The sequence below is a fragment of the Anas acuta genome, chromosome 1 (assembly GCF_963932015.1).
Source record: "Anas acuta chromosome 1, bAnaAcu1.1, whole genome shotgun sequence".
Lineage (NCBI taxonomy): Eukaryota > Metazoa > Chordata > Aves > Anseriformes > Anatidae > Anas > Anas acuta.
Genome location: NC_088979.1, coordinates 203,214,293 through 203,241,490, shown reverse-complemented (window position 1 = coordinate 203,241,490; position 27,198 = coordinate 203,214,293). Strand labels below are relative to the sequence as shown.

General features: G+C 47.3%; 1 protein-coding gene across 1 annotated transcript in view; it reads right to left on the bottom strand.

The window, feature by feature from the left end:
- The window catches only part of LOC137849946 (collagen alpha-1(VII) chain-like), a 101,988-nt gene that overhangs the window by 64,549 nt on the left and 10,241 nt on the right, over positions 1-27,198 (bottom strand). Inside the window, exons 4-25 of the mRNA XM_068670132.1 lie at positions 23,162-23,301; positions 19,917-20,097; positions 19,271-19,430; positions 18,592-18,685; positions 17,470-17,643; positions 16,391-16,551; positions 15,123-15,252; positions 13,681-13,797; positions 13,218-13,373; positions 12,603-12,719; positions 10,647-10,793; positions 10,333-10,452; positions 9,092-9,250; positions 8,228-8,356; positions 7,809-7,958; positions 6,987-7,124; positions 6,403-6,549; positions 5,809-5,928; positions 2,516-2,662; positions 2,168-2,368; positions 1,696-1,835; positions 1,057-1,180 (exon numbers count right to left, since the gene is read on the bottom strand). Coding sequence (XP_068526233.1) covers positions 1,057-1,180; positions 1,696-1,835; positions 2,168-2,368; positions 2,516-2,662; positions 5,809-5,928; positions 6,403-6,549; positions 6,987-7,124; positions 7,809-7,958; positions 8,228-8,356; positions 9,092-9,250; positions 10,333-10,452; positions 10,647-10,793; positions 12,603-12,719; positions 13,218-13,373; positions 13,681-13,797; positions 15,123-15,252; positions 16,391-16,551; positions 17,470-17,643; positions 18,592-18,685; positions 19,271-19,430; positions 19,917-20,097; positions 23,162-23,231 — 3,082 coding nt within the window. The 5' untranslated portion in view covers positions 23,232-23,301. The remainder of the gene's footprint in view (positions 1-1,056; positions 1,181-1,695; positions 1,836-2,167; positions 2,369-2,515; positions 2,663-5,808; positions 5,929-6,402; positions 6,550-6,986; positions 7,125-7,808; positions 7,959-8,227; positions 8,357-9,091; positions 9,251-10,332; positions 10,453-10,646; positions 10,794-12,602; positions 12,720-13,217; positions 13,374-13,680; positions 13,798-15,122; positions 15,253-16,390; positions 16,552-17,469; positions 17,644-18,591; positions 18,686-19,270; positions 19,431-19,916; positions 20,098-23,161; positions 23,302-27,198) is intronic.

The window sequence follows — 27,198 nt, the reverse complement described above, 5'->3', positions numbered from 1 at the left end:
TTTTTTCCCCTACATTTTAGGGGAAAAAAAAAAAAAACAACAACAAACAAACTAACAAAACAAAACAAAACAAACAACAACAACAACAACAAACACAGAACTCCCATTTCCAAATTTCTTTAGAAAGACCAGGAGAGTTTCCTAAAGAACTCTCCCCCAAGCTAAAATGGTTAAGAAACTCCAAAAAGCACAGAAAGTCTCCTATGAGCAGTAAAATGCCTTCATTGACACAAACTCCACAAAACAAACAAGGGACCAGAAGAAAGTTTACCTAAGAATTTGTAATCTGACCTGTTTCACGCCCATTTACTCTAACCAGTCCTGTCGAAATTCTTGTATTCTGACCAGCCCAATTTTTATGTGTTGCTAACCAATACCACTAAGCCAGGATGAGGTATACAAGCCTTCATTTAACATATATGGGTTCCTCAATGCTTCCCCTTACGTTGACTTTATTTAGGTGGGCCACTTAAAAATGATAAAGTTAAAACTATCTTCAGTTTAAGATTACTGCTCATGTACTTTGGGGGAAGGAGGAATACCCCACCATCCTTCTGGGAATGAGTAGGTGGAAAGTGCTCTTTGGGTTTTTAACTCTGTAAGACAACTGTCTGCATTTCTGAGATGCTGAGCTGATGAAGAGCCGTGTTATTTGTACAACAGAGGGAAACAAAAGGACATTTACGTGATGACACTCCATAAAAATAGGACCAGGTACATTGTTTTGTTGTTAGGGTAACAAGGCAATAACCATTGGCATTTACTGATTAGAATGTGCATTGAGTGGGTAATAAGGATGCTTCAGCATCAACTATCCTTATCTAATGTTTATGGGCTTGATCTCCAAGCCAGGTATAAAAACCTCCCTTAAGTGTAGGCAAGGTCATAAAAAAACGAAGAGAAACCCAGTAGCAAAACTAGGACATGGATAAAGGACACCAGGCTGGTTGGACAGGCCATCCCTGGGAATAAAACCAAATTCAACTGTCTGTTGTCAGATTTTACAGAACTTTGGACCATAACTTTCTACCCCAAATGTGGGCTTCTCTTGCAAACCTGTTTTTGTGTTGCCTCCAGTGTAGTGCAGCTCCTTGATGGCTTTCAAGGCGCTGTTGCGATCCTGGTGCTGGTTGAAGTGGAAGGCTGCCCTGGGCTCCTCGCTGTACTGTGCGACAGCAACCTGGCAAAGAAAAGGGAGATAGGGGAGAGAAGAAATGTGGAGGGATCAGGCACAAAGCAAAGGTGCCATCACTCAAGAAATCTCCTTGATAACACAAAGAGTTGCATTGCAACAGAAGTGGAATGAGGCTGAGTTTCTTACAGACTAAAAACAGGCACAAAAACATCTGTCAGGCTGGCAGATGACACATAGGGCACAATTCAGGTGCTTAAGCATGGGCAAAGTGCTATTTTCTGCTCTCTAGGGGATCAGAAATTTCTGCACAGGCTGGTAGGTAGAGCACAGAACCAGAGGGAAATACACTTCTGGCAGCTCACAGCTGGGTGGGAGCATCTCCTGGTGCAGCATCTCCCATGGCAGCATGCATCCCTCCTGAACTAAATTACCTTTAGGCAAAGTTCTTATCCTCTCTGAACCTCAACGTGAGTGAGCAGACTGCTGTCATTGCAGAGGTGAGCAACAGGCAAACACTTGGAAGGAAAACACGTTCAGGAAACAGAAGAACAGATTCTTGCCTGTGTCCCTTCTGGCCCAATCTTAGGGAAATAGGAAACGATTCGGAAGAGGAAATCCTTCACTTTGTTGAAATTGCTCTGGCCAATACTTGAGGACTCATCCACCAGGAACCCAACATCTGCTTTGAACTTGCCACAGACTGCAGAAGGAAGAGAGAATCACTGTGAGCTGTGTGGTCCTAAAAGAGCAGCATGTTTCTTTGTGCTGAGAACAATAAAACAAATCCAGGTATGGGCATTTTCTGTGATGCCAAGTGTCATTGAGAGAGTAAGCAGCACCTTCACCCCCCAAGGATAGAGCTGGGAGCTTAATTGCATGATATATGCTTTATGCATTTCCCCAATGCTGGCCATTCTCACTTCTTAGCAAATAAAGACTAATTTTAGCTCCTGGCACCAGAGAAGACCATGATTCCTGGTGGTTTGACCCCCTTCATCATCATCATCAAATCACACACAGATGCACACTCACTTGGCCCAGAGAGAGTTGTCAGCGGTGCAGACACTGTGGTGGTTGCTGGCAGGGTGTCTGGGGTTGGTGCTAATGTTGTAGCCGTGGCTAGTGGGAGAGGAGTGGTCCTCACATTGCTAGGAGCTGAGGTGGGGGATCTCATTGCAACCAATTTTGCAGAAGTCATGGGAGAGACCAGTGCAGGTGAATCTGTGTGAGGTCCTGCAGCAAGAGGCAAAAGAGGAAAAGATATTTGTTAACCCCCTCTTAGTTATGGTGTAAAACACCACAAGGGTAGAGAAGACAAGAAATTAGCCTCAATAGCAGCTACCTAGGAAAAGCTACTACATAACCTTCCTGCCTTCATACCTGTTTGTGCAGTGAGTGTTGTCTCTGGTCCCTCTGTATTTCCAAAGACTGGCCTTATGGAAAACAAATACGTCTCCTTGGAGCTCAGTCCCGTCACTCTGTATGATCTTGAAGCTGCTGATAACAGTTCCAGGGAAAGGTCAGAATCTGGAAAAAAGAAAGAAACATGCATTAACTGAGAGGCAGAGAAGCTCAAGAAAATCCAATGTCAGGAGCATCCCATCTGCTACTGACATCACCTTTGGCAAACAGGAGCTTGAGAAGCAGATGAGTTTTGGGCATGGTAAAATGGATTTGCAAGCTGCAATAGTCAGGCCCTAAACCAGCTGAAATAAGGTAGTTTGCATCTCTCTGAAGTTGAGAGGGATGGAATAAAGCCTGATGTTTGTGCAAATGTTTAGAGAGGGCATTTGGTCCAGGCACTGAGCTCTGTGACCGTCCAATGAAGGAACATTAATTATGGTTTGCAAAGGCTGGCATGTATAGAAACAGGATTCTTTTTGTTTATGAATAGAAAGCTTGCTGTAAAATAGAAATAAATGTAACTTGAGAAAACTGACTGCATACAATAGATAGTTTTGCTTCAAAGTGATAGGAAAAATCTGTGAAAATGTCATAACAATGTTTTGACATTTTAAAAGTGTGTTATTTTGGAAATACTGAATGATGAGTTTTGACATTGCTCAAAGTGAAACTTGTACCTTTTCATTCTGAAATAGCATTTTCTCTTAAAAGAAAAGAACGTTGGTTTCTAGGGAAATAAATTAAATTGTTGTAAATAACTTGTTTCAACTGTATTGAATGTTCTTCATTACCCCAGAATAAATTTTGAAAGGGATGTTTTCTTCCTTTAAATATATATATATTTATATATATATTTTTTTCCCTCTTGCAATTTGAAAATCTTCTATTCTTCTCCATTTGGGTAGGCAACTCAAGATAATAATTATCATAGATGACTTGTTATTCTGCCTGAAGAGATTTGCCTGAAGAGAAACATAAGCTGACAGCTCTGCTGAGACACGGATCTAAAGCAGCCCACTCCTCACCCCTGCTTAATAACCCCAAAAAGGTAAATTTAGGTACTTTTCATTTTTCTCTGTGCCACTGTGTAGCACTAAAACCCTCTGTTTCACATGATGTTTTCCACAATCAGAAAGTGTTTGGTTACCGTGTTCATGCTCTGGACAAGCAGAAGACTTTGTTGGTGGACAGAGGCAGGAGACACCTGGATCGTACCCAGGATGGGATGCACAGCACAAGGCTGCCAAGCACATGCAGGAAGACGTCTGCAACCGTAGGAGAAGGAAGATAGTCTTTGCTGGAGACAGTTTTCTAAGAAGAGTGGAACCGATGCTTTGCAAGGGACAAGAGATATGAGGATCAAGGAGCAACTGGACGATTAAACGAGCTTCTGGATGTTGATTGAGTGGATGCAAAAAAAGTGGCTTTGGTGGTCTAAGAACAGTCAAGAGAAGCTAGAAAGAAGAGAGAGGAGGGCAAGATCTAGGTGAACTTCTCCAAGGTCCCTTATGTCACATGGGGCATGAAGACTGGCTCTGGATGGAGCCCTGCTGAACTGTATGGGGTTGGTTTTATGTAAAATGAGAAGGAGATCTACAGCTGGGATGACCTCCAGCTGAGTAGAAGAGGACCCAGTCTTTTACAGGGCAGGCTGGTGAGGGTAGGCAGGTAGGGAGGAGGGCATTAAGTGAGCTTGAAAAGGGAGCAAGGGAAATGGGCAATGAATGAGAATTCATTTAGCAAAAAAGCAAGTTGCTGAGAAGAAAATTAATCAAGGCAGGCAGAGAAAAAAAAAAAAAGAAAAAGAAAAAAAAAAAGACAAAATTCTTAATTGCCTTTATACACTCATGCTGGCAGCCTGGATAATTAAACAAGAGAAATTGGAATTACTTATGAGCATAAATTTGATCTTGTTGGTACTATTGAAACTCGGTGGCAAGATTCATCTGATTGTAATGTAAAATCAATAGTTATAAACCTATTTCAGAAGGATCGATTGAGTGAGGGCACAGTGGGACTGTCAGATGTGGTATTATCCATTTCTGAGCCCCTGACAACTCTGAAACCAATGATTTTTGAATACTTACAGATCGATATTTTAACAGCATGGCACAGGAGAGGAACAGCTGCATTAGATCACTTAAGTCACCCTAGAGAGCTGAATGTTCAGTTCCCTAATCACTTACCTATAATATGTAGAGCAAAAAAATGATGTTATCACAGGAGACTTCATCCTGAGTGACATATGCTGCAAGTCTTAAGCTGCCAATACCAAAACGTCCTTGGAATTAGAAAAATTAAAGCTGATGACCTGGTAACTCAAAAAGCACTGCAGGGAGCACAGGGGAATTGCATCACACGTTTTCCTTATTGACTTGTGAAGATGAACTGATCTCTAACAAAAAAGTTAGTGGCTGAAGCAACAATGACAGGAAACTTGCTATATCCAAAGAGGTTTAAGCCCACTACAGAAAAAAAAAATATATATAGCTGGTACCTTAAAACAGTAAAATTCAGTAAGGCCAGATCAACGAAAAAAGAAAACAAGCCATACACTAAAAACTGTGAGCAATGATTAGGAAAGATTTAAAAGTTCTTTACTATAGAGTAAAGGTCTTAAAATGATAAGAATTAAGGCTTTATGGATGACAAAAGCAGCCTTTTTTTGATTCACTGCAACTCTTCCTGCTGGAGTAGCAGGGCCTCTGGAGGAAGAGAAAATGATAATACCAATCAGGCTTTTTTTTTTTTTTTTTCCCTAAGCAATTTTTACTTCTCCTTTTTCTTCCTCTGAGGATTTTACAATGGGCACATCGATCATCTTGTGAACCTCCTCAATGACACAGTTTTCTTTTTTCCCTCTATTTTTCACCCAAATGAAAATGAGATTAATGGATATGGTTCATGGAATACCTGCAGAGTCAACCCTCTCTTTTCATGTCCAGATGGGGTCAGCAGTGATGCCATAAACAACAGCATCATTTAACCCTGGCCAAACTGGGAAGCATTTGGAAATAATAGTCATGATGCTAGAAGGAATCTACAGCCATTTAAGGCTGGTGTTGGAAAGAAATTTCCCCTTTATTACCCACCCCTTGCATCTTCTGCTGCATCAGCTGGCTCTAAGACCAAGTACTGAACTGAACACACCACAAGGTAAGCCAGACTTGGCCATGGTCCATCCTCAGATCCTCTTGGGTGATGGGGCAGCTCAAGATGGAGGGTTCCAAATTACAAACCATCTTCCTTTCCCCACCAAAAATGGTTACCTGAGGACAAGCGCCACGTTAATAGGTATGTGGATGCATCAGGAACAGCCGCCCAAGTCAGCAAAACACTGGTTTCTGCAGCTTCCTGCACCGTGAATTCGGTCACTTTGGGTAAATCCACTGTTGGAAAAGAAAAATAATTCAAACTTAAGGAGGGTAGAAGCTCCTACCAAGAGCTTGACTGTGCTGAAATGAAAGAGATGCATCTCTTTTGGGAGACTCTGATCCAGGCCCCACTGAAATGAAAGGCAAAAAGTCCAAATAGAAACGATGAGCATGAAGCACATCTCTGCTCCACTTGTCCACAGCTCCAGCTGCTGGTGAATATCTGATGATATCTGCCCCAGGGTAAATATCCCTTAAATATTCCTTATTAGAAATATCCCTTAGCCTGTGATCAGTTTTCAGAGCCTTTTTACCTCTTAGCTATTGTGTTTCTGATGAGATGAAGGAGTCTCTGCAGCACTTTAAGGGTTTTCCAGAAAGCTGAGGCAGATCTGATCCTTTGCTAGTGGGAATTGGTGGCATTTTAGCAAATAACCATTGGAAATCTTGGCACTGCCCTTGTACCCCCTCGGTGGTCCCTATACTCACAGGTTTTGGCTGTAAGGAGTGTGGGGCTTCCCTCCTGGCCCCCAATCTCTGCAGACACGCAGACGGTGTAGGTGGTGCCCTCCTTCAGTCTGGGGATTGTGAACGAGGTGGTCTCTGCTTCAACCAGCTGTGAGGTTTCCAAGCCACCTAACAAAAATTGCAGCCACACCAAAAAAAAACCACCACACAATACTACATAGAAATGGCAGGGCGTTTGCTGTTGACAGTTATTGTTACAGCAGTTTCTGCACAGAGATCTTATGGAAAATGACCAGGGAGGATGTTATAAGCTCATTTTGCATACAGGGGAACCAAGGTGTGGGCAGCTGAGGGATCTGGTCACAAAGGCATCACATACACAGCTTCCCTGATTCTCCAAATCCAGCGATGCCTAAATCTGACCAATATCTACTTTGCAAACTAAAACATGGCCAAGTTTCAGGGCTTCAGCCTGTCCCCAGACATTATAGTCCCCATCCACCCTGATCATCTGTGGGAAAAGAACTGAGCTGAGCTAAGCTCCTGTTTTCTGAGGACCTTTGTGCTCTGTCCTCATACTGCATCCAAGAGAGGAGGATGCTTACCGCTGGATGGCACCCAGGATATCTTATAGTGAGTTACCCCTGGAAGCCTCTTCCAAGACAGCTTCAAACTATTTACACCAGTGTCAGTAATCTTCAGATCCTGGATGGTCTGGATGGGGTTGGAGTCTGCGAGAGATGCTGCCGAAATGAACCAGGATGAGGTGTTGTTGGGGTTTAAACTGGTAGACAGTTAAATATCACACAGCTGTTTGCTCAGTCCCCCCCCACCCCGCAGTGGGGTGGAGAGAAAATTGAAAAGTGCAAGAACTTCTGAGTTGAGGTAAGGACAGTTTAATAAAAAAGAAAAAAAGGAAAAGGAAAGGAAAGAAAGAAAATCAAGAAAAAGAATAAACAAGGCAAGCAACGCACAACACAATTGCTCCCCACTCACCAAATGATTCCCAGCTTGTCCCCGAGCAACAGACACCCCCCACCCCAGCCAGCCACCCCATATTAATTGTTCAGCGTAATGCCATATGTTGTGGGATATCTCTTTGGCCAGTTAGGGTCAGCTGTCCTGGGTCTGTCCCCTCCCAGCTCCTGCTACACCCTCAGCCTCCTTGCTGCCAGGGCAGTATGAGAAGCTGAAAGTCCTTGGCTTGGTAAGCACTGCTCTGCAACACCTAAACCATCATATTATCAGCATTATTCTCATCCTAAATCCCAAACACAGCACCCTACCAGCTACTAGGAGGAAAATTAACTCTATCCCAGCCAAAAGCAGGGCAGATGTCAGAAGGAACAGCCCAAGAGTGAAGGGCCAGGACCATGAATCCAGCCCTGATGTCCCAACACAAGGATGTCTGTTCCACCAGGACATACCCGTGCGGTGAGTCAGAGTCACCTCTGGCCCCTCGGTCTTGCTGAAGACAGCCCGAATGCTGACTTTATACTGGGTGTCAGGCAGCAAGTGGTCGATACGGTGAGCTAACACCCTACTGCCCAGGTACTGAGTCTTGGCAACCTGGTTTTCTGTGAAAGAAGGGAAAGGAAATAGCGATTACTTGCTGTACTGTGGTTTCACAGCTTTGGGGATTGGTTTCATAAATAGGAGAGCATGAATACAAAAAGGAAAAGATTTATCACCCATAGGTGCAGGCTCAAGGCTGTGTTTCGTAGTAATGAGATCTTTTTCCTACCCCAGGCACTAGATAAGAAGTTTGGAAAGGGGTCTTCCATCACCATGGCCACCAACGTGGGTCTCTGCCAGGAACATGCATGTGCACCCTGCCTCTACTCACCATTGCCTGCTCCCACGGGGCTCCACGTGACTTTGAATTTGGTGGCAGCTGCTGTGGCACTCCACGCCAAAGACAGGCTTGTGTTGGTGTAGGATGTCACCTTGAAATTGGAGACATAGCCAAGAGGAGCTGCAAGATGAAGACATCAGATGGTGCTCACCGTGCTCAGCATTACCACATTGCCCCCCTCAAGCTGCAGCAACAGAGGTGGACATACAATGGTTCACCATTGAGGGGCAATCTCTGGCTACCAACTGGATCACCGTCTTTCCCTATTTTAGGTGAAGAATTTGCATCTGCTGCCTCTTGTCCAAGCAACCTGGGCTCCCAGCACAGCCATTTGGGGTTCTCGTTCTTTGAGGCAGGAGGCAGCTGCCTGTAGCAGGCATCCCAACACAGTCCACCATGCATCAAGGACCGTGTTGGGATGTTCCTCTCCCTGCATCTCCCTATAGCAGAGCTTATCGAGGTCTCTTCTCTTCCAGATGAACTATTTGACAGTGTGGAATACTTTGGCTATTGGTATGGATTTTGGGATGCCTGAAAGTTCGGTGAACGCAGATTTGGTGGTTCATATTTGAAGCTTTGTCCAAGCCCAAGGCACATGAACATATCTACTGAAGAGCATGCTGACTCCAGTTTGCATCTGAAGACTCCCAAGCAGAAACCCCAGAGCCTTTGGGATTCCTGCTCTCACCCATCAGGTCAGCAGGGCAAAGGACCACCACCAAGGTGCCCCTGATAGGTGACGGCAGTGAGGTGCTTGAGGCACGGTGTAAAGCTTTGCAGGGATACACCAGGTTGAACCAGCCACACAAGGGTTGTGTGCTGCAGTGGTTATTTGAGTGCTTTGCCCATACTCACATGTCCTGGCTGAGGTTGTGATGCCTGGTCCTTCCACTGAGCCAAAGAGCACATAGAGGGAAATCACATACTCGGTGTCATGGGCCAGGTTGCGGAGCCTGTAGGCTGTGGTCGACTTGTTGAGAGACAGCTGCCGAGGCCGGTCTTTGCCAAAGAATTCTTTGCAAGAGAGGGAAAATAAAACGGAATAGGATAAAACTAGAGAGTCTGGAGAACGCTGTGTTTTCCCCAGCAGTCCATCTCTGTCTCAGCTGAAGTGCTGCTGGAGGACATCTGCATGTGCTGGGGCACGAGAGTGTGGTTGTGTATTTGAACTTGGATTTCTCCTCACACTTCTGTGTAGTTGTGTATTTGAATTTGGGCTTGAATGACTAGTAAGGAACTGAACTAGCCAAGAGGAACCAAAAGGATCAAACCAGATGTATTGGGTTTATGTGGCAAGGTTTTGGTTGGGGGGGGGCAGAAGGGGTATTCTCTGTGAGCAGAGTCCAGCAGCTGCCCCATGGCAGATCAGAGCCAGCTCCAGCCAGCTCCAAAGGGACCTGGTGCTGGCCAGAGCTGAGTTGAGTGGCATTGGTTGGGCCTTTGGGAGGAAAGGAAAGGGAAAAATGAAGGGGAAAACCCTGCTGCATTACAGCAGCTGGGAGAGAGGGATGAGCACCAGCCTTGCAGCCCCAAGGTGAGGAGGGCAGGAGGTGCTCCAGGCAGGCAGCAGCAGTTCCCCTGCGGCCTGTGGAGAGGCCCCTGGTGGAACAGGCTGTCCCCCTGCACCCATGGCTCCCACACGGAGCAGATCTCCACGCTGCAGCCCCCCCATGGGTGGAGGAGCCCCCGGTGGAGCAGGTGGATGTGGCCTGGAGGAGGCTGCGGCCCATGGAGAGCCCCCACAGGAGTAGGCCCCGGGACGGAGCTGCAGCCCGTGGGGGCCCCGTGCTGGAGCAGTTTGCTCCTGAGGGATGGACCCCGTGGGATGGAGCTGTGTGGGAGCAGCTCTTGAAGACCCTGAAGCATCAGTTCAGGAGGGACCCCACATGGAGCAGGGGCAGAGAGGGACCATGAGGGAGTGGTGGGGACGAAGCATCAGGGACTGACCACAGCCCTCATTCCCCTGTGCAACTTGTTGGGGAGGACACAGAAGAGGGTGTCTGTGGGGAAGGTGTTTTTAGTTTGCCTTTAGTTTCTCACAGTTCTAGTCAGGAGCTGGTGTGGGTGATACAGGCTGGAGGAGAGCAGGATCTTACCCGGTGTAGGACCCCAAGCCACTCGGTACCCAGTGGCCCCAGCAACCGAGTCCCAGGAGACCAGAGCACCACTGATGGATATTTCACTCACTTTCAGCATCTGCACGGTGCTTGAAGCCACTGCAAGAGAGCAGAGATGCCCAGCTGCATCAAGGTCCCCACAGCTTCTAAGTGACCCCCAGACAGCTCTCTGCACCAAACAGGCAGGGTGGTGACCACAAATGGCACCAACTCCGTGCTCCCAGCACATCCTCACCCCATCCATGTCCTCTTGGACTGTTTCTCTTGCTCACACCTTGCTGCAGGGCACCCACCTGTGGTCGCTTTTGCATTTACTACTGGGCCCTCGACATCTCCGAAGATGGGGTTGATGGTGATGGTGTATTCTGTGCCGGGCTGCAGCCCCTGGATCATGTAGTAGGTGTAGGTGTTGCTGAGGTTCACATCCTGGATGCTGCCCTCTGCAAAGGGAAACGATGGGTGAGGTCCCTCAAGGAGGACCCCCAATTTGGAAGGGTGGTGGGCAATCACACAGACACTCAAGGACTATCTCGGTTGCCTGAGATTAAAGATTTTGTCCTCCTGGTCTGCACGTGTGTCCATGAGGTCCTCAAGCCAAAGGCAGTAGGGATGGTGCTTAGCTCACATCTTGGTTGAGGAGATAATGTATAAACAGGCAGAAATAACCCACAACCATTTTGGGCAGACCTCAGTGATCACCAACCGATCAAGGTGGCTTAGGGCTTTGCAGGCCAAAGAAAATAAATGAGGTAGAAACACAGAAATGGAGGTACGTGGGGCTGGGAGCAGTCCTTTAAGAGGGTCCGCACGCTGCCCAGCTCTGGGTGACATGCTGCTGGAGCCATCCTGCCTTCCCTGCTGGACACAGGAGACAAGGGATGCCACAAAAGATTTTCTCCATGTTAATCCTATTTTTTGTATCATGGACTAGAAAACGCTCAGCAGAACCTCTCAGCATCACTCCAGAGGGGGGAACGGACAGAAAAGAGTTAAAACCTAACCCTTGGGGATCGGACCCCCCTTTTTAGAGAGGCAGAGAGGTGCAGGCAGCAGCAGGTTGGGATTTGGGGGGGGGGGGGGCTGCCATTTACAGTTTGGTCACTGGAGGGTGCCATGTCCCCATCTTCTGCTTCCACCAGCACCCTGCGCCCCATCCCCCTTTCCCACCTCCCCCCCATTCCATGGACCTTCTCTCCGTATCAGGCGTTCATTTATTTTTATCTATTCTCTGTCAGAGAAGAAAAATCCACATCCTCCAGCACCTGGGATGGCTGCATGGGGACGGACAGCAGGTGTGCAATCCCAGTGCCCCTGCACACAGGCGGATGGGATGGGATGGGATGGGATGGGATGGGATGGGATGGGATGGGATGGGATGGGATGGGATGGGATGGAGCGTGGGAGAAGGACCCCACAGTCATGAGGGTGGGCTGTCCCTTGGGATTTTTGTCACCTCTAGATTTGGGGTGAATCAGTATTCAGTAAAAGAGCTGCTCAGCTACCACAACCCCGGAGCAGAGTTGATGTGCTTTTGCTCCTTCAGCTGAGGACATCCCTCATTTTCCCCTCAAGATGTGGCAGGAGAGGCACATGTACTCCATTTCTATCTGGGACATTAAGCAAAGACTGGCTAAACAGCTGAGTTTTGGGATGTGCCTTGAATTTTTATTATTATTATTATTTTTTTTTCCAGAGAACCATTCACTACAAAGCAATAAAAGCAGTGTTACATCCTTCCCATAAAGATTTTTCCCTTCTGATGACCTTTGGAGCTGTTCTCCAGCTAACCCCCCGTGGGAGATATCTCCTTATTTCATTAGCAGGGGAGCTGAGCCAGAGGAGAGAGTGCTATTTTTTTCAAAGCCTGTGATGGAGCCCAGGTGTCTCGACGCCCATCTCCTCTTTGAACCACAGAGACATCCATCTCCCAAGACCAAAATACGCCATCAGGCCTGATTTTTTAACTTCTACTCCCCCACACCAGCAATGAAAATATGTTTGGGTTCAGGGCAGGGGAGAGGCTCCAGCTGCTAGTGCAGATCTGTTTTCAAACGTTAAAATCTGAGAATGAGGACGCATTCTCAGGGGGATATGGGATGCTGGAGGCCAAATTCAGGTCTTGATGCAACAGACCCAAAGAACCTGGGTCCCTCCAGACTCTTGTTGCCTAGCTGGCACAAAGTGCATCCAGCTCCAGCCTCCCCATCTCCCTGACCACCAACGCCTGCACCCCACTCCCTTGTTTCTACCTGCTGATGTCCAGGTGAGCCTGTAGCCTGTTGCTCCCCGGACGGGGCTCCACCTCGCCTGCAGCGTGTCAGTGGTCTCGTTCTGCAGCAAGATGCTTTTCACGGGCAGGAGCTTCACTGGAAGGACAGGGAACAAATCTTTCAAAGCACCTACTGATCAGCAGAGGATTTGGGTGGCTGCCTTCCTTCTATCACTGTCCCTCCAACCTGTCTGTCAACAGGAGAAGGATTTCTAAGGGTTCCTGCTTTGCCTAAAAGCTTGAAGGTTTCTTATAAAAGCAGTGGCGAAAACACTCAAATCTGTGGCCACTGCTTTATAGGGCAAGTACCTCTTAGGCATCAACCTCGCTTGTTTTCTGCAGTGTGGGGTGAGTGAGCCTCTGGCAGACCTCCCACCTTTCCACCCCAACAGCATGGTGGTATTCAAGGATCAATGCAAGTGTTGGGGGAAGAGCACGGCTCAAAAACAGATTTAGGAAGGATGTGTTGAGCACTGCTCTTTTGATGCATGTGTAGCTGCTGTCCCCACCAACTATAAGGTGCTTATCAACAGCAAAGGGTTTGAAAGCAATGCTCAGGGCAAGAAGGGGGCAGCCAAGGAGTCAAACCTCTTACATGTTCTCCCCACGGCAGCCACGGGCTGGCTTGGCCCCTGGGGGTACACGGCGTAGATGCTGACGCTGTACTCTCTGTCCTCCTGCAGGTTATCCAGCACATGGGAGGAGACATCGCCCCGCAGAACTTGCTCGTAGGTCATTCCTGGTCTGTTGGCTGCAAAACAAAGAGAAAAGGGATACCTGAGTATGAAAAACATCCAGGGAAGATCTGGATATGATCGTGCAACTGGGTACAGGGCATCCACAGCATCATCCCCACCTTGTCCTGCCAAAGAAGGTCCTTCAAAGAACTCTCTTCTTCCATCCCAGAGGAACCACAATGTCTGGAAGAAGCTAACCTGGCTTCCTTCCAGAGTAATGCCAGGAGCATTGTGGTGCAGTATTCCTTGGATAAAAAGGCACTTTTCCTGCTCTCGGCTCACTGCTCCTTTTAAAGCAAACGCCAAGAAAACTGAACTCACCTCTGGGGATGTAGATCTTGTAGCCTTCCAGCTTGCCCAGGGGAGGTGTCCAAGCAACCTTCAAGCTAAAAAGTCCTTCTTCTATCACCCGGAAATTAGTGACTGGAGGCACAGGTGCTTTGGGGTACAAAAATAGTGCAGACATGGATAAGACAGGGCTTTAATAAAGCCCCACATCAAAGACGCTTGGAAATATTTTTGTCTTCAAAGACAGAGACACAACAGTAAGCAGTGCCAATTCACCCTATTGTAGCAAAAATATCCTCAAAAGTAAACTTCCCCCTCTATCACACCCCTGTCCACTTGAAAAGTGAGCTGAAACCCCTCCTGTCAACGTGCCTTGGGGCTTCCTCTTTGAATAGTCTCGTAAGCTTTGAAATATCAAACCATACATCTATCACGAGGGCATTGCCTCGTGAGCAGATAAAACTGCAGTGGTTTCAGGCAGGTTGAGCAAGAACACAGGAATCAAACATTACTTGAGCCCAAGGATGTGGCTCTTACAAAGAGGAGCCCATTTTGATCCAGTCAGCCATGGCAGACAGATTTATGGCTTCTACCTCTGCCTTCATGTTGGGGATAATAGCAGGAGAGATCAAATGACTTTATTTCTACCCACAAAGCCATTCCATCTTCTTCATGGCAAGTACATATGAATCAACTTCATTGAGGCTCTTTATTTATTCATCCTGTCGGAGATCTTCCCTCAAGAAAACAAGCAATTTAGACATTGTGGGGATGGGGAGAAGAAACAAAAGGAAAGGAAAAAGGAATAATTCTTTTCAAAATGCCTTGGGCAAAGCAGACTTGGTGCTTCACACAAAACAGGAAGAAAAGTGGAATTACTGTGCCCCTTTATCCCTTAAAGCCCCGGAAAATAGTGCTGGGCCAAAATCACAATCTGGAGGAAGTCCAGATCATTTCATGGGATCAGAGATCACCACTTGGCGCATTTCCTAAAAGCCACGATCGTACCACCTTGGTGTTCTCCTTGTGGGTAGTGAAACTCTAAGTGTGTACACATACGTAGTGCCAACCCAAACCTTTTGGACAGTCCCACTTCCAAAACAAGGTGTTTAGAATATATCTCTCTTGAGAACCCCAGTGTTTGTGTTTCCAAACCCATGGTCTCCAAAGGTTTCCTGCATCCCAGGTACATGGGAGGTACGTTAACTGAATCCCAGCCTGGATTCGTCAAATCCCACTGGTTATTAAACGAGATGGTGTGAGCTCCACCCTGTGCTTTCAGGAGCTGTGTGGGTTACTCTGCACCCGCTCAAGATGCTGCACATTGTCCCAAGGACCAAATATACCATTGTATAGGTGATGTTCCTCCTAGCCTTTCATCCCTCCCTCCTTACACATACAGTTTTTGGGTGGTTCTCTTCCTGTGCCCACATGGACAAGTGACATGTGGGGGTGCCTGCAGAAGAGATACTCACTTGTCTTCCCCTTGACAGCTGCTGATTCCCCAAGGGCATCTGTGTAGACAGCTCTCACCGTGAAGACGTATTTGGTGTTGGGTTTCAGATCAGGAACCAGCACGGTGTGTTTGTCACCATCCACCATGATCTGTCACACAGGGGGACAAAGGACATCGTTACACCTCTGTGATGGTCGAACCCCCCCGTGTTCACAGCAGGTTAGGAATACAAGGCTTCTCCTCTAGAGCAAGGTGCTTCCATCAGCAGGAGCCTCTTCAAATGCACTAATGGATTTTATGTACATTGCAATCCTCAGATGATATCTGGGTTCACATGGGACATGCCACTGACACGGGACAGTGCCAAGGGTGGGTTTCATGGGATAGCTCAGAAGAAACTCCATGAAAACAAGAGCGTGCACAATGGTGAAACTGTTTCCCAATACTCACTTCAAAGACAATGGAAGAAAAGCAACTACTTTTTGACAAAGAGAGTTTCTTTTAGAACCATTTTCACAGAATCACTTAGGTTGGAAAAGCTCATATAGGGAGATTTCAATGTAGCCTGAGGGCAAGAGAAGTAGACCTAAATTTTGTGTTCTTGCTGTGTTCTTATGAGATTCTGAAGCAGTCAAGATCATTCTTGTTAAATGCAATCTTAAAAATTAATAAAACCAATAATCTTAACAATAATACTTTACGCTTTCATAGGTTTGTTCTCTTATTAGAAATCAGAGCTCTTAGGCATATGTCTTCCATCCTTCAATCCTGATTTCACACTCCATGCAGTGACCCAGCCGACCTGGATTTAGGTTGCACAGGTGGCATCACCCCTCTCACAAGGACATGGCAAATCCCAAACCAAAACATGCAGAAGCCTTGCTAAGGTGAACAGACTTGGCAGCAAGGGTAACAGGAGCTGCTATTATGGAAGCTGGCTGGACTTATTTGAGAGGTGGTATAACGGAGATAAGGAAAGAAAGGAGCAGTTCCTATTAAACTGTTCTTATTGATCCTAAAGGAGCTTGTAACAGTTTGTGTCATATTCTCCTTCCACTCCTCCTTTCCATTTGACACACCAGCAGACCTGATGGTCTCCCTACAGAGCTTCCCTTCAAACAAGCAGCTCCAGCAGTTTATGGCAATGCTCTGGGCTGTGACTGGGGTGGCTGAGGGACACGGTGCCATCTCCAAACCAGGCTGTGCCATCAACAACCCCAAAAGAGGATTAATCTCGAACACTGAGACCCACAACTGGGGCTCTGCAAGACAGGAATGTGACTCTACCTGCCGCTGGTCCTCCAAAATTGGCTGCCCTGAAGGTAACAAGGGATGCGAGTGGACCTGGTACCCCATCACCCTCCCTGTAGCTGGCATCCACGTGAGCCGCAGCGAGCTGTGGCTGTGCTCACTGACATGCAGATCCCGAGGGCCAACGATCTTCTCAGCTGCTAAAAGAGAAAAGAAAGGTCTTTGGTTTGGACCACGATGTGCAAGCCTTTCATCGATGGAGTCACCATATCCAATGCAGAGAAAGCCTCTGTTTCCAGTCCAGAACCATGTAAGCAGTTTTTCTTTTGACAAATCGCTTGACAGCACAAAAAGGGAAAACAAAACTGTTTCTGGCTCCACTTGCCCTGTGAACACCTGCTTAACGCAGAGAGCATCAGCTCCTTTCTGCTGTTCTCCTTCCTGCCAGCAGAGATGGTTCTGCCAGAAAGCTCAAACTCTCCATGAAGCATCACAGGAAGCCCTGAAGAGATGCAGAACCACAGAGAAACCAACCAACCAAACAAACAAAAAAGACCTTCTAAGGACTTGGATAAACTTCTCCCAAGCTCTGTCTTGCGATTTAAACTTTTTAAGTTTGTGTGCCATGGAAGAGGGAGAAATTCATTACCACCACTTCTGTGTTTGCTGCAACACCTGTATCTCTTTGGGGAGATCCAGATCTCTTTGGACATCTCTTTGGTTGCTTTTTTCATCTGTTTTGAGGATGAAATTCCTTCTGACACTGAGCTGTGCTGCCAGAATTCACCACGGGAGACCCATCATGAAAATCCAGAGGGGCAGAACTGCTGCCCCAAGGCCCAAATAGGCAGCGAGAGCATCGGGATCCCATATCACCAGATAAACCATGGCAATGCAGACACAAGCAAAATACACAGGACCACTGCCCCTAAGCAACAGGTGCTCCAAGGAGCTGGCTGCTCCTCTAGGGACATCCAACCCATAAAACTCCCTTGTGATGGGACCAGAAGGGATGTGGGAGGTCCATCTCCATGGCATAGCTGGCACATCCAGGGGCTTGGAAGTGGCTGGTTTGAGCAGATGGAAAATAGGATAAAGGGAGAACCCCAACGCACCTTGCACGGTCTGCTTGATGGGCCGTGGTGGCTCTGAGGCAGTGAAGCAGAGCCTTCGGGAGAGCTTGGGGGCCACGCCATGGAGCAGGTGGAAATCGTCAACGTAAACCATGTGCTCTGCTGTGGGCTCAGAAGCTATTGTGTTCAGTTCCTGCTTGTCAGCATCCTTAATTCCTAGGCAAAGAAAAGAAGGGGAAAGGAGAACACCAGAGACATCAGTGGGGTGGGTCAGGCATTGGCAAAGGTCTTGGAAGAGCAAGAGGGAGCAATGTGCTGCCCTTTGTACTTTATGCTGGCTTTATGGTCTGGTTGCCCACAGTGAAGGCTGAAACAAGGAATGGAGAATCCATTGGTGGAGCTGATGAAGCCTCTTCCATTAGGGAAAAGAAGCCAATTTTTCCTCCAGAGGCGTGTTAGAGATTGCCCCTGGGGACTCGGCACTAGTGGGATGCTTTGGGATTAGTCAAAGGGACTTTGGGAGGCTGTGTGAAAATTGCTGCATCTTCCAGTGGCTGAATCAGAAAAGGAAAAAAGAAATAACTCTTAATTTTCAGTTTGCATTGGTCCAAATTCACCTGCTTGCTCTCCCTAATGGATCACCACCACCACCTCCTTTTTCTCCCCAAAATACTTGGTGAAATGAAGGGTTTGGCTTGTAATAAATGGCTGTATTTAACTTGGGGGCAGAAGGGGCTGATATTTTTCCTTTCCCATGGAATTGTTCTGATGGACACTTGAAGTCAGCCTCTAAACCCGATTAAGAGAAACCTTCAAAAGTAAAACCATTTCATTTTTGAAAATGCCACATCAAAACATTTTGACTTTTACGGAACTATTTATTGAGCTGCTCCTGAATTCACAAGTAGTTTTGACAGATGCAAAACCGCAGATTTCCGCTGCATAAATCAGCGATTGACAACAACAACAAATATCCAAGCACAGCACAGATGTTTTTTTCTCCTTCGTGCAGTAGTTGCTGGTGGCTGAGCCTAGGGATGGGCGCAGTGTTTAGAGGCGGGTGTTGTTGTGCATCTGGAACCTTCCCTGGTGTGTAAACTGTGTGGTGGTTCACACACAGTAGTTGGTGCCATGCTCCACGTAGCTTTTTGTGTCCATACATACCTACAGCAAACACCGTCACTCCCCGATCCTGCAGGACGTGGGCTTTGTCTTCAACCGAGTCGCTGGATTTCCCATCCGTGATCAAAACGACTACCTACAAGAGTTGGAGTCAGAGCCAGAGAATGAACGAGCACAACATGAGGGGCTTGAAGAGGAAGCTGCAGGATGGCCCAAAACTCATGCCCAAAAGGCAGGGACACTGCCACGTGCCTGCTTTTTGAATAAGATGCTGGTTGCACTGCCACTGTCCCCAAGTGGATCAGGTGCATGCAGACTGTTAACAACAGCACGTAGGAGGAACTGATGCTGCCATGACTTGTCTCCTTGTCTAAATCACATCCTAAGCATGCTCAGGTAGCTCAAGCAGTAAGTGAATTGGGTAAAATAATTTGGGTACTTAGCTGGAGACATCTGGGACCAGAGCACTCTGCAGGCCATGGAGAAACATGAGCATCTCCATAATTTGAGCCAGCCCTTTGAAAATCTGCGTGTGCCTGTCCCTCTCCATCACAGACCTGAAGCTGAATGGGCTCCTAAATGAGGTTCCCCAACTCCACATCAAAAAGCAGAAGGGATGACCACAACCCAACTGGCCCATTCGTGCCAGCAGGTGGAGAAGTCAGAGGTCTGATCCCTGCTGAGGATTACACCAGGGATGTTGTCACAGAAGGTTGCTTACCTTTGCTGCATCCTCTCGCAGTGTGGCTGGGCGAGACATGGCATGAGCTGCAAACGCCAGGGCAGCCCCCGTTTTTAGGTTGCTTCTTTTGAAGGAGAGCTCCTGAATTGCCACCAGTATTTCCTCGATGGTCACATAATCCGTCAGTTCAATACTCATCCTGGGGGTGAGAGATGGGGGAATATGGGGGGATAAAGGGCAAGAAAATGCTGTCATCACAGCAAGTTTGCATCTTTAATGGTAATGACCAACAACGGTGATGACACTTAGGTGGTCACACTAGGCTCACAGGTAGTCAAGAATTCCTAATCATGGTGGTCAGGGGAACCCCAGAGCTTTATTACTTTAAAAATAGTATCTAAAATTGGACAGGAGGGAGTTTTTTTTGTGGCTGCAGTAAATGCTACCTTCCCTGCCCTGGAAGAGTCCTCCATGGCCAAGCCCCTCTAGACTCTGGTGACACTGCTGAGGTTGAACTCTTGCTGAACTCTTGCTTTGCTCTTCCAAGAGTTCAACCAAGCAGCAAGACCAAGGGAGGAGATGGAAGGATGGGAAGGGAGATGGTTGCTTAGCAAAAATGGTCCCCATTTAGAGGCGTAGGGCTCCTGAAACTCATGTATTGGTGGTAGAGGATGGATTGACCCACCTTGGTTTCTCTCCATAGAGTGCCACTGCCAGCCGGACGCCTCCTTTGCCCATCACCACGTTCTCAAAGGAGCGAGCCATGCTGCTGACAAAGTCCTTGAGCAGCCGCGTGCTCTCCGTCTCCGCACCCTGGGACTGCCCCACCAGGAACAAAACGTCAGCCACCTCTGCTGTCCTGCACACTGAAGGAGGAGAGCTCAGCTCACATCGTGGAGCCAGCCAGGAGATAAACCCCTCTGAGCCATGTGAACCCTTGAGATACTACAGCTAAGGGAGAGAGACCATGTTTCAGCCCAATGAAGTAGGTAAGCATGGGTCTCTCAGAGCAACAGGCTGCTTGATTCTCTAATTTCTCCCTAAATCCCCATTTTGCTGTTTCCACCCTGTGAAGTTCCCCATTTGAAGCACAAACACCAGGACCCAGGTCCATCAAGGTGGTAGACCACACTGGCAGCATGGGGACCTCTAGGGTTTTCGTATGCCCAGAAGCTGACACCCACAACATGCACAACTGAAAATTGGCAATGTGGCAGCTCTGTCACCCTATTAACCACCCCGGGATTCTTCTCATTAAGGTCTCAGAGCCATCATGAAGCACACAACTCAGACATGGGGCCACGCACACTTTTCCAGTCCTAAAAGAACCAGGTCCTCCAGTCTTGCATGGACACCCCACGCACTCAGATCTGCAACACCCTCCTCTTCCCAAGCTGTCAGCAGCCCTGAGCATGGAAAAAATGTCACGTGCAGAGAAGGAGCAATGGGAGAGGGCTTTCGGTGCAAGCCAGAGCTATCCATGGCAGCTGGCACCGAAGGGGCAGGTGTATGGGGAAATTTGTTTAATGAACATCAAGGCATATTTCCCTTTACGCTGTTCAGCCTCTTTTAATTTAATTTCACTTTCTTTAGGAATCCGATAAATATATTTCAAGGGCAGAAATCTGATGGCTTTTAGGGTTGGTTAAAATAATGAAGTCTCTTAAGGGGAAGTTCAAAATTTGTATTTTCTTTGGCTTTTCTCTCCACTGCAGATAGATACTGATTTATTATTGTAAAGCTGCGAAAAAGTTGACTGCGCTGACTGCTGGAGGTAGACTTTTGTATTCAGGCTTGTTCACCAGGACTGGGCTCGACTTCTTCACATTTTTTCTCATTTTGTGTCACTGTTTCTCTGGACTTCCAGTGCAGGTTTGGAGACCCAACACACACCCAACCAGGCTGGAGCATTTGCTCCAGTTTGCTGCAGAGATTTCAGGGTTTGCTGCAGGGATGGCTGGGTTTCTTGTGTTTTTGCTGTGATGGAAAGGCTGCTTTAGCTCACCCTCTTCAATTTGCCTGCCTTTTACCCCAGTCCTATGAGCAGGTTCCCCAAAGGGCTTGGAAAGATGCAGGTTTTGTGATCTCCTTCATTGCTACCTATCCCTGATTGATCCCCTTTGGCCAAGCAGCAGGAAAGAGGATCATTTACTGTCAGCAAACAGATGGCTCCCCAAAGGTCTTTGCTGCCCAAGGTTTTTGGTTTCTTCATTTTCCTTTTGTGCCTCCTGATCCTGAGCTCTTTACAACTTAACAATTCTTTACTGCAGGAAAAGTAATGACTGGCTCTTTCTGGTTTAACTCACCCAGCTGTGAACACAAAGCACTTTCCCCTGACAAAAATGGGAGATAATTATTTCAATTTCCCTTTCTAGAGCGCTCTTTTGAGATCTCCCTTTCCTTCTCAACCCTCTGTAAGTGCTTTTCAGCTGGGATGTCAGGGCTGGCTTGGAGGCAGCTCCGCTGCTAGCAGCAGGTCACCATAAGCTCTGTTCCCAGCTGCTCCTGCTCTTGGATCTACCCCTTTGCCTTAGCTTGGACCTTGATGTCCCTGCTACCCCAGAAGGATTTTAAGGGAAGGCAATGCCAGTCCTTGTATTATCACCAGAAAATCCTAACAAGTGCTGGATGAGATGGAGAACACTTTCCAACAGCTCTCCCCAAATCACCCACCTCTTGGAGCTGCTCAAGGCAGTGCACACAGCTTTTCCTGGAAAACTTGCATTTTTGGACCTGATCTGGAAAACCTGCTGAAAATACTGTCGGTATCAAAGGTCCATTTGTTACCCCTCCACATCCCATAGCCCCAGGAGCCTCCTCCATCCGTGCCTAGTCCATGGGAGCCTCGCTCACCCTGCACAATGCTCCTGCCCTTGTTTGCACCCAGGGATAGCAAGGAAAAAGACAACAGTGAGCTGCAGGAGCTCCACGGGATCAAAATGGGAAGGCTGGTGCCCTTTTCTCTATAAAGGGGCAACCAGAGCCCATCCTGTGAGATGCTGAGCCAGGTGCTCAGCACCTTTTCCAGAGGGGCCCGGCTGGGCAATGAAACCCACATGCATCCGCTGCTTGGATCAGGTACCTGAAGCTGTCATTAGGAACATGTGATGTTAAGCATATTTGGATGGGTACCTTCTGGAGAAAATACCAACACAGACAGCTATATTAATCACAGGGGGATATGATTTTATTTGAAATTTTCCATGCACCTCCAAAATTACCACGTTTCATCAATCACAGGTTTGCCAGAGACATCTGTAAACGTTGATTTATTGCACTGTTCCCAGCTTCAAATTAAATAGCATTATAGTTGACTATATTGGCTTAATTGATGGACAGGAACTTAATCAAGTTAATTCTGGAGCTGGTGCCAAAGCCTCCATTAACTCCTTGTTGAATTTGCTGAATTTACGCCAGGTGAATTCACAGCCCCAAAGCCTGGGGGGGTTATTGCTGCAGAGGGATTCGAAGAGGAAGGATTTGGACCCTTTGGCTCGCAGCCAGCCCCACAGCATTCCTGGGAGCTTGCAAGGAGCCTCCCCCTCCTGCAGGACCCCAAAGCTCCGCAGACATGGGATGGATCATGCTTTAACTGGACAAGGCTTTTCTCCAGGGTCTTTTTGGTTCCAGCCCCTCATTCCCAAAAACTCTGTGGGCTTGCATAGGCAATGGGGAACCAGGGAAGAGGTGAGCCCTCACACTGCCTTGCCTCTCTAAATAGCAGCAGGAGGATTCAAAAGTAACAACAAAAAAAAAGGACCTAATGCAAAAGTCAAAGGTATCAGCACTACAGCTCACCTTGATGTGACATTAGAGAAATAACTGCTTAGAAAATGCTTTTATTTTTTTTTTCCTCTTTTCTTTCCCTCCCCAGTGTGTCTCAGCATCCTCCCCAGCTGCTGCACTCATGGTAGCCCACTTGCCACATACCTTCATGAATGGCCATGGCTCTGTAATGTGACACAGCCGCTGCTAGGGCAAGGAGTTGGGCACACAGCATTTTCTTTTCCCTTGATAAGAACCCGCTCCTCGGTTCCTGGAGTCAGCACACAGCCTGGGCAGTCATTCATCTGCAGGAGAAAAGATGCTTTAAGGTATGCCATCCGAATGGGATGCTCTACCTGCCTGCCGTGGCAAGGGAAGCTTTCCTCTAGCTCCCAAATCTCATCTTGGTGTGGGGAATCAGCATTAAATTCCATAAACCCTCTCACTCCTCCATCTCTTTGCTGAGGCTGGCTGCAGGGAGAGCTCAGCTTCGTTTTCCAGCACCTTTCCCTAAAAGTACCCTTCTTCAGGCAATAATGACCATATTCAATTAAGCCTAAATGTGAACATTACTGCTGCAATGGAAGAAGGAAACATCTGCTGCCTCCATCGTGCGGGATCAGCCCACGAGCATCGCTAGGAGATTGCTGCAGACAGCAGCCACCCGCACTCAAGTCTTTATTAGTCTGCTTTGTGACCAACCTTCAGGTCCCTAAATCTAGGATTAACTGCCTTGCACGTGGTCTTCTTGGAAATCCAGCCCATCATCATGGATCCAAAGGGGGCTGAAAGCTCTGGTTACTGCTCACGGATGGTTTAGTGGCTCCCTGGATGACTGCTGACAGCTCATTAGGCTACAGAAGTCTCCCCCAGCAAGGCAGGGACTTCTCTCCATGAAGCAGAAGTGATGTTGCCAGAAGGGGTTTTATTCTCTTGAAACGGACAATAAAAACTCCTTCTCCTGGTCTGAGCCTCACCTGCTTGGCTGGGACTGAGCAGATTTCACAGGGAGACATGGACCACTTCCAGGGTGGAAATTCAGAGCTCAATGACTTCATCCAGCCTAGCTCTTTTCCAGGGTCACATTTTTCCTTTCCTTCCTGTATCGCAGCACAAGTGCAGAGCTAAGACCTAAGAAAACTGTGTTTTACCCTCAGCTCTTCTGCAAGAGTCATGTCATCAGCTTTGGTGAGGTCACCCCATCACCCCTCAGCTCCAGCATCCTTCTTGCAATGCCAAAGGATCCCCTTTTCCCTTCCCATTTAATCCTCTGCTCCATAGGGTGTCCAGGAACATGAGCAAACCCATGCACTCCAAATGCATTTCTGAGCTCTGTGTTAATACTATTACAGATGTACATCCCTCCAGAAATGTTCCTGCAGAGACCTTTATTTTTACGTTCTTCCAAAAGTTCTTCTTTCATTTCTTCCCTCCTCCCTTCTTCACTTCCTCCTGTCCTTCAAATCCCTACAGTTCTGCCCAAAATATAATCCAAGTGAAGAATATTAGTTTGTAAATTCAACAATCTATTCTGGGAATATCTGTGCCTAAAATAATGTCAGAAATACCACGTAGTATGCACTGAGATAGCTAATGTAGGTCCTTCAAGAGCAGATGTCCATCACAATGGCTGAGACCGAAGCCTGCCCTAATGGTCTTACTGGTCTATATGGGGAAGGCTCCCCCGTTAGAATCATGGGATGGTTTGGGTTGAAAGGGACCTCAAAGCCCACCCAGTTCCAGCCCCCTGCCATGGGCAGGGATGGCACCCACTAGGTCAGGTTGCCCAAGGTCTTGTCCAACCTCGTTTTGAACACCTCCAGGGATGGGGCATCCACAGATTCTCTGAGCAACCTGTGCCAGGGCCTCACCACCCTCTGAGTGAAGAATTTCCTCCTAACCTCTAATCTAAATCTTCCCTCTTTTAGTTTAAAGCCATTGTTTTTCATAAATATTTCACATTCATGTACAGGAAACATCCCTGCTGCTCGAGTCCTTGGGATAGACTGAGCCCAAAACATGAAAAAAAAAATCAGAAAAGCTTAAATGCTGACCAGTCTCCCCAGTACTTTGTAATTCCAAGAAAATATTGGTCTATTCTTAAAGGAGAATAAGGAAACTCCTCTAATATGCCTGTGTTATGACAATGCACCTGACAACATCATCCTACAGCAGGTTCACCCAGAGGATCTGCACCGTTGGCCACAGCACGGAGCTGGGACTGGGGTACGTAGTGCAGTGACGATGCCCTGAGAGTGATGGGGAGCCAGCAAGGGGCAAAGACATGAACTAAAAGCACATTTGAATCTTCAACATGAAGAATCTTCAACATGTGAACTGTCCAAGTTCACATGTATGCAGGAAATAATTAAAAAAAAAAAAAAAGCAACAAAAAATAATTCTGAGTTTCTGTAGCCGCTATGGGTGGCTAAGGCAAAGCACATTTTTGCAGGCAAACATCTGATATGCAATTCTTCGCTGTTTTTCCTGATACTGTTTAATGTTTCAGCACTGAACAAATACAGTAAGAAATGCATATTAACATAGTCTTACCCAGCCATGGGAAAACAATCATATAAGGAATAAATCCTAGGAGGCTTTGTAGAAACAAAGAAAAAACACAGCGAGCCCCGGGCCTTCAGAGAGCAAATGCTGATGTCTGCAGATGCGAACACCCTGTAGGTGCAGAAAGGCTTTGGTTCAGAATAGCTGTGCCTTCAAATCACATTGCAGAGGTGAGGAAAAGGATGCAAAAGGTTTCACAACCCAGATCCCACAGATTTCACATGCAGACATGAATTCATACACGCGTTTGTGCATACATGTTGAACTTCTACGTGGCAAATCTTTGACTGCGTTGAGCTTTTTAAATTTTTATTGCACGGGCTTTTGACATTTCAGCTAAAGCTGTGCTCTGCCTTCCAGCAGTGAGCTGCAGCTGTGAAAACCCACCCAACCCCTGCTGCTGTGCCGCCAGCGTGGGCCCTTGATGGATGACTGCAGCACCTCCAGGTTACAGATGATCCCCAACTCAAGGGCGTTATTCTCCGATGTTGAAAGGAAAATTAGTAGTTTTCTATCTTGCTTTTCCCCTTCCTGTGTTTTTTTTTTTTCCTTTTTTTTTTTTTTTTTCCAAAATCTTGCTGTGATCCTAAATAAAATACAGGTTGTAGGCAAGACAGGGCCATTTATATGAACATAAAGGGATGCTCTGCAGCTTCCATTGCAGCTCCCTCCATCCACAGCCCACCAGCAAGCCAAGATCACACCTGGGTTTCCTCTGACCATGCACTCCATCATTTGGGATGGGATATTTGGGGTTGGCCGAGGCCATTTCATCTTTTGGGATGTGATATTTGGCGTTGGCCAAGGCCACCCCATCTTTTGGGATGGGATATTTGGGGTTGGCCAAGGCCACTCCATCTTTTGGGATGGGATATTTGGAGTTGGCCAAGGCCACCCCACCTTTTGGGATGGGATATTTGGCATTGGCCAAGGCCACTCCATCTTTTGGGATGGGATATTTGGGGTTGGCCGAGACCAATGGAGGACTGCCATTTGCAACCCAGGTCTGCCTGGGATGGAGTCCCTTTCCCCACAGCAGCCCCTGTAGCTCGGTGCTCTGTGCTCGTAGCTGGGACAGCATCAATATCACACCAATGGCGTGAAAACCTCTATTCTCCCAAAAAAACCCTACACATATCGAGGCCTTGTTTCCCAAGGTGTGGCCAAACATCGCTCATTTATGGGAAGTATAATCTCTTTCCTTCCATGTATCCTTTGCTTGTGTTCCCCCCCCCCCTCCTCTTTTCTTTTCCTATTCATTAAATTATCCTTATTTCACCCCATGAGCTTTTTCCCCCATCATATTTCCCCTTCAAGGAAGGGGAATTAAAAGGAGTTGTGGTGGAGCTCAGCTGCCCCTCAGGGTGAAACCAGCACACCAGGGCAGCTCAGGTCACTCAGAGCCACCAGTTCACTTCGGTGACACTTCACCGCTTGTTTTATACATTAAATATTAGCAAACTTCAATCTGGCAGGTCTCAGCTCATCTTTGCAGACACTGGCTGCCATCTGCCTTGTCAAAGACCTCCTAAACCACTACAGAGCACTTTAGAGAAACCTGGTAGGGGCAGGCAAATGACCCCATAAACCTCAGGGTTTTGCGAGGAATCCCAGCAATTTCCTTGATCTTTTACTGC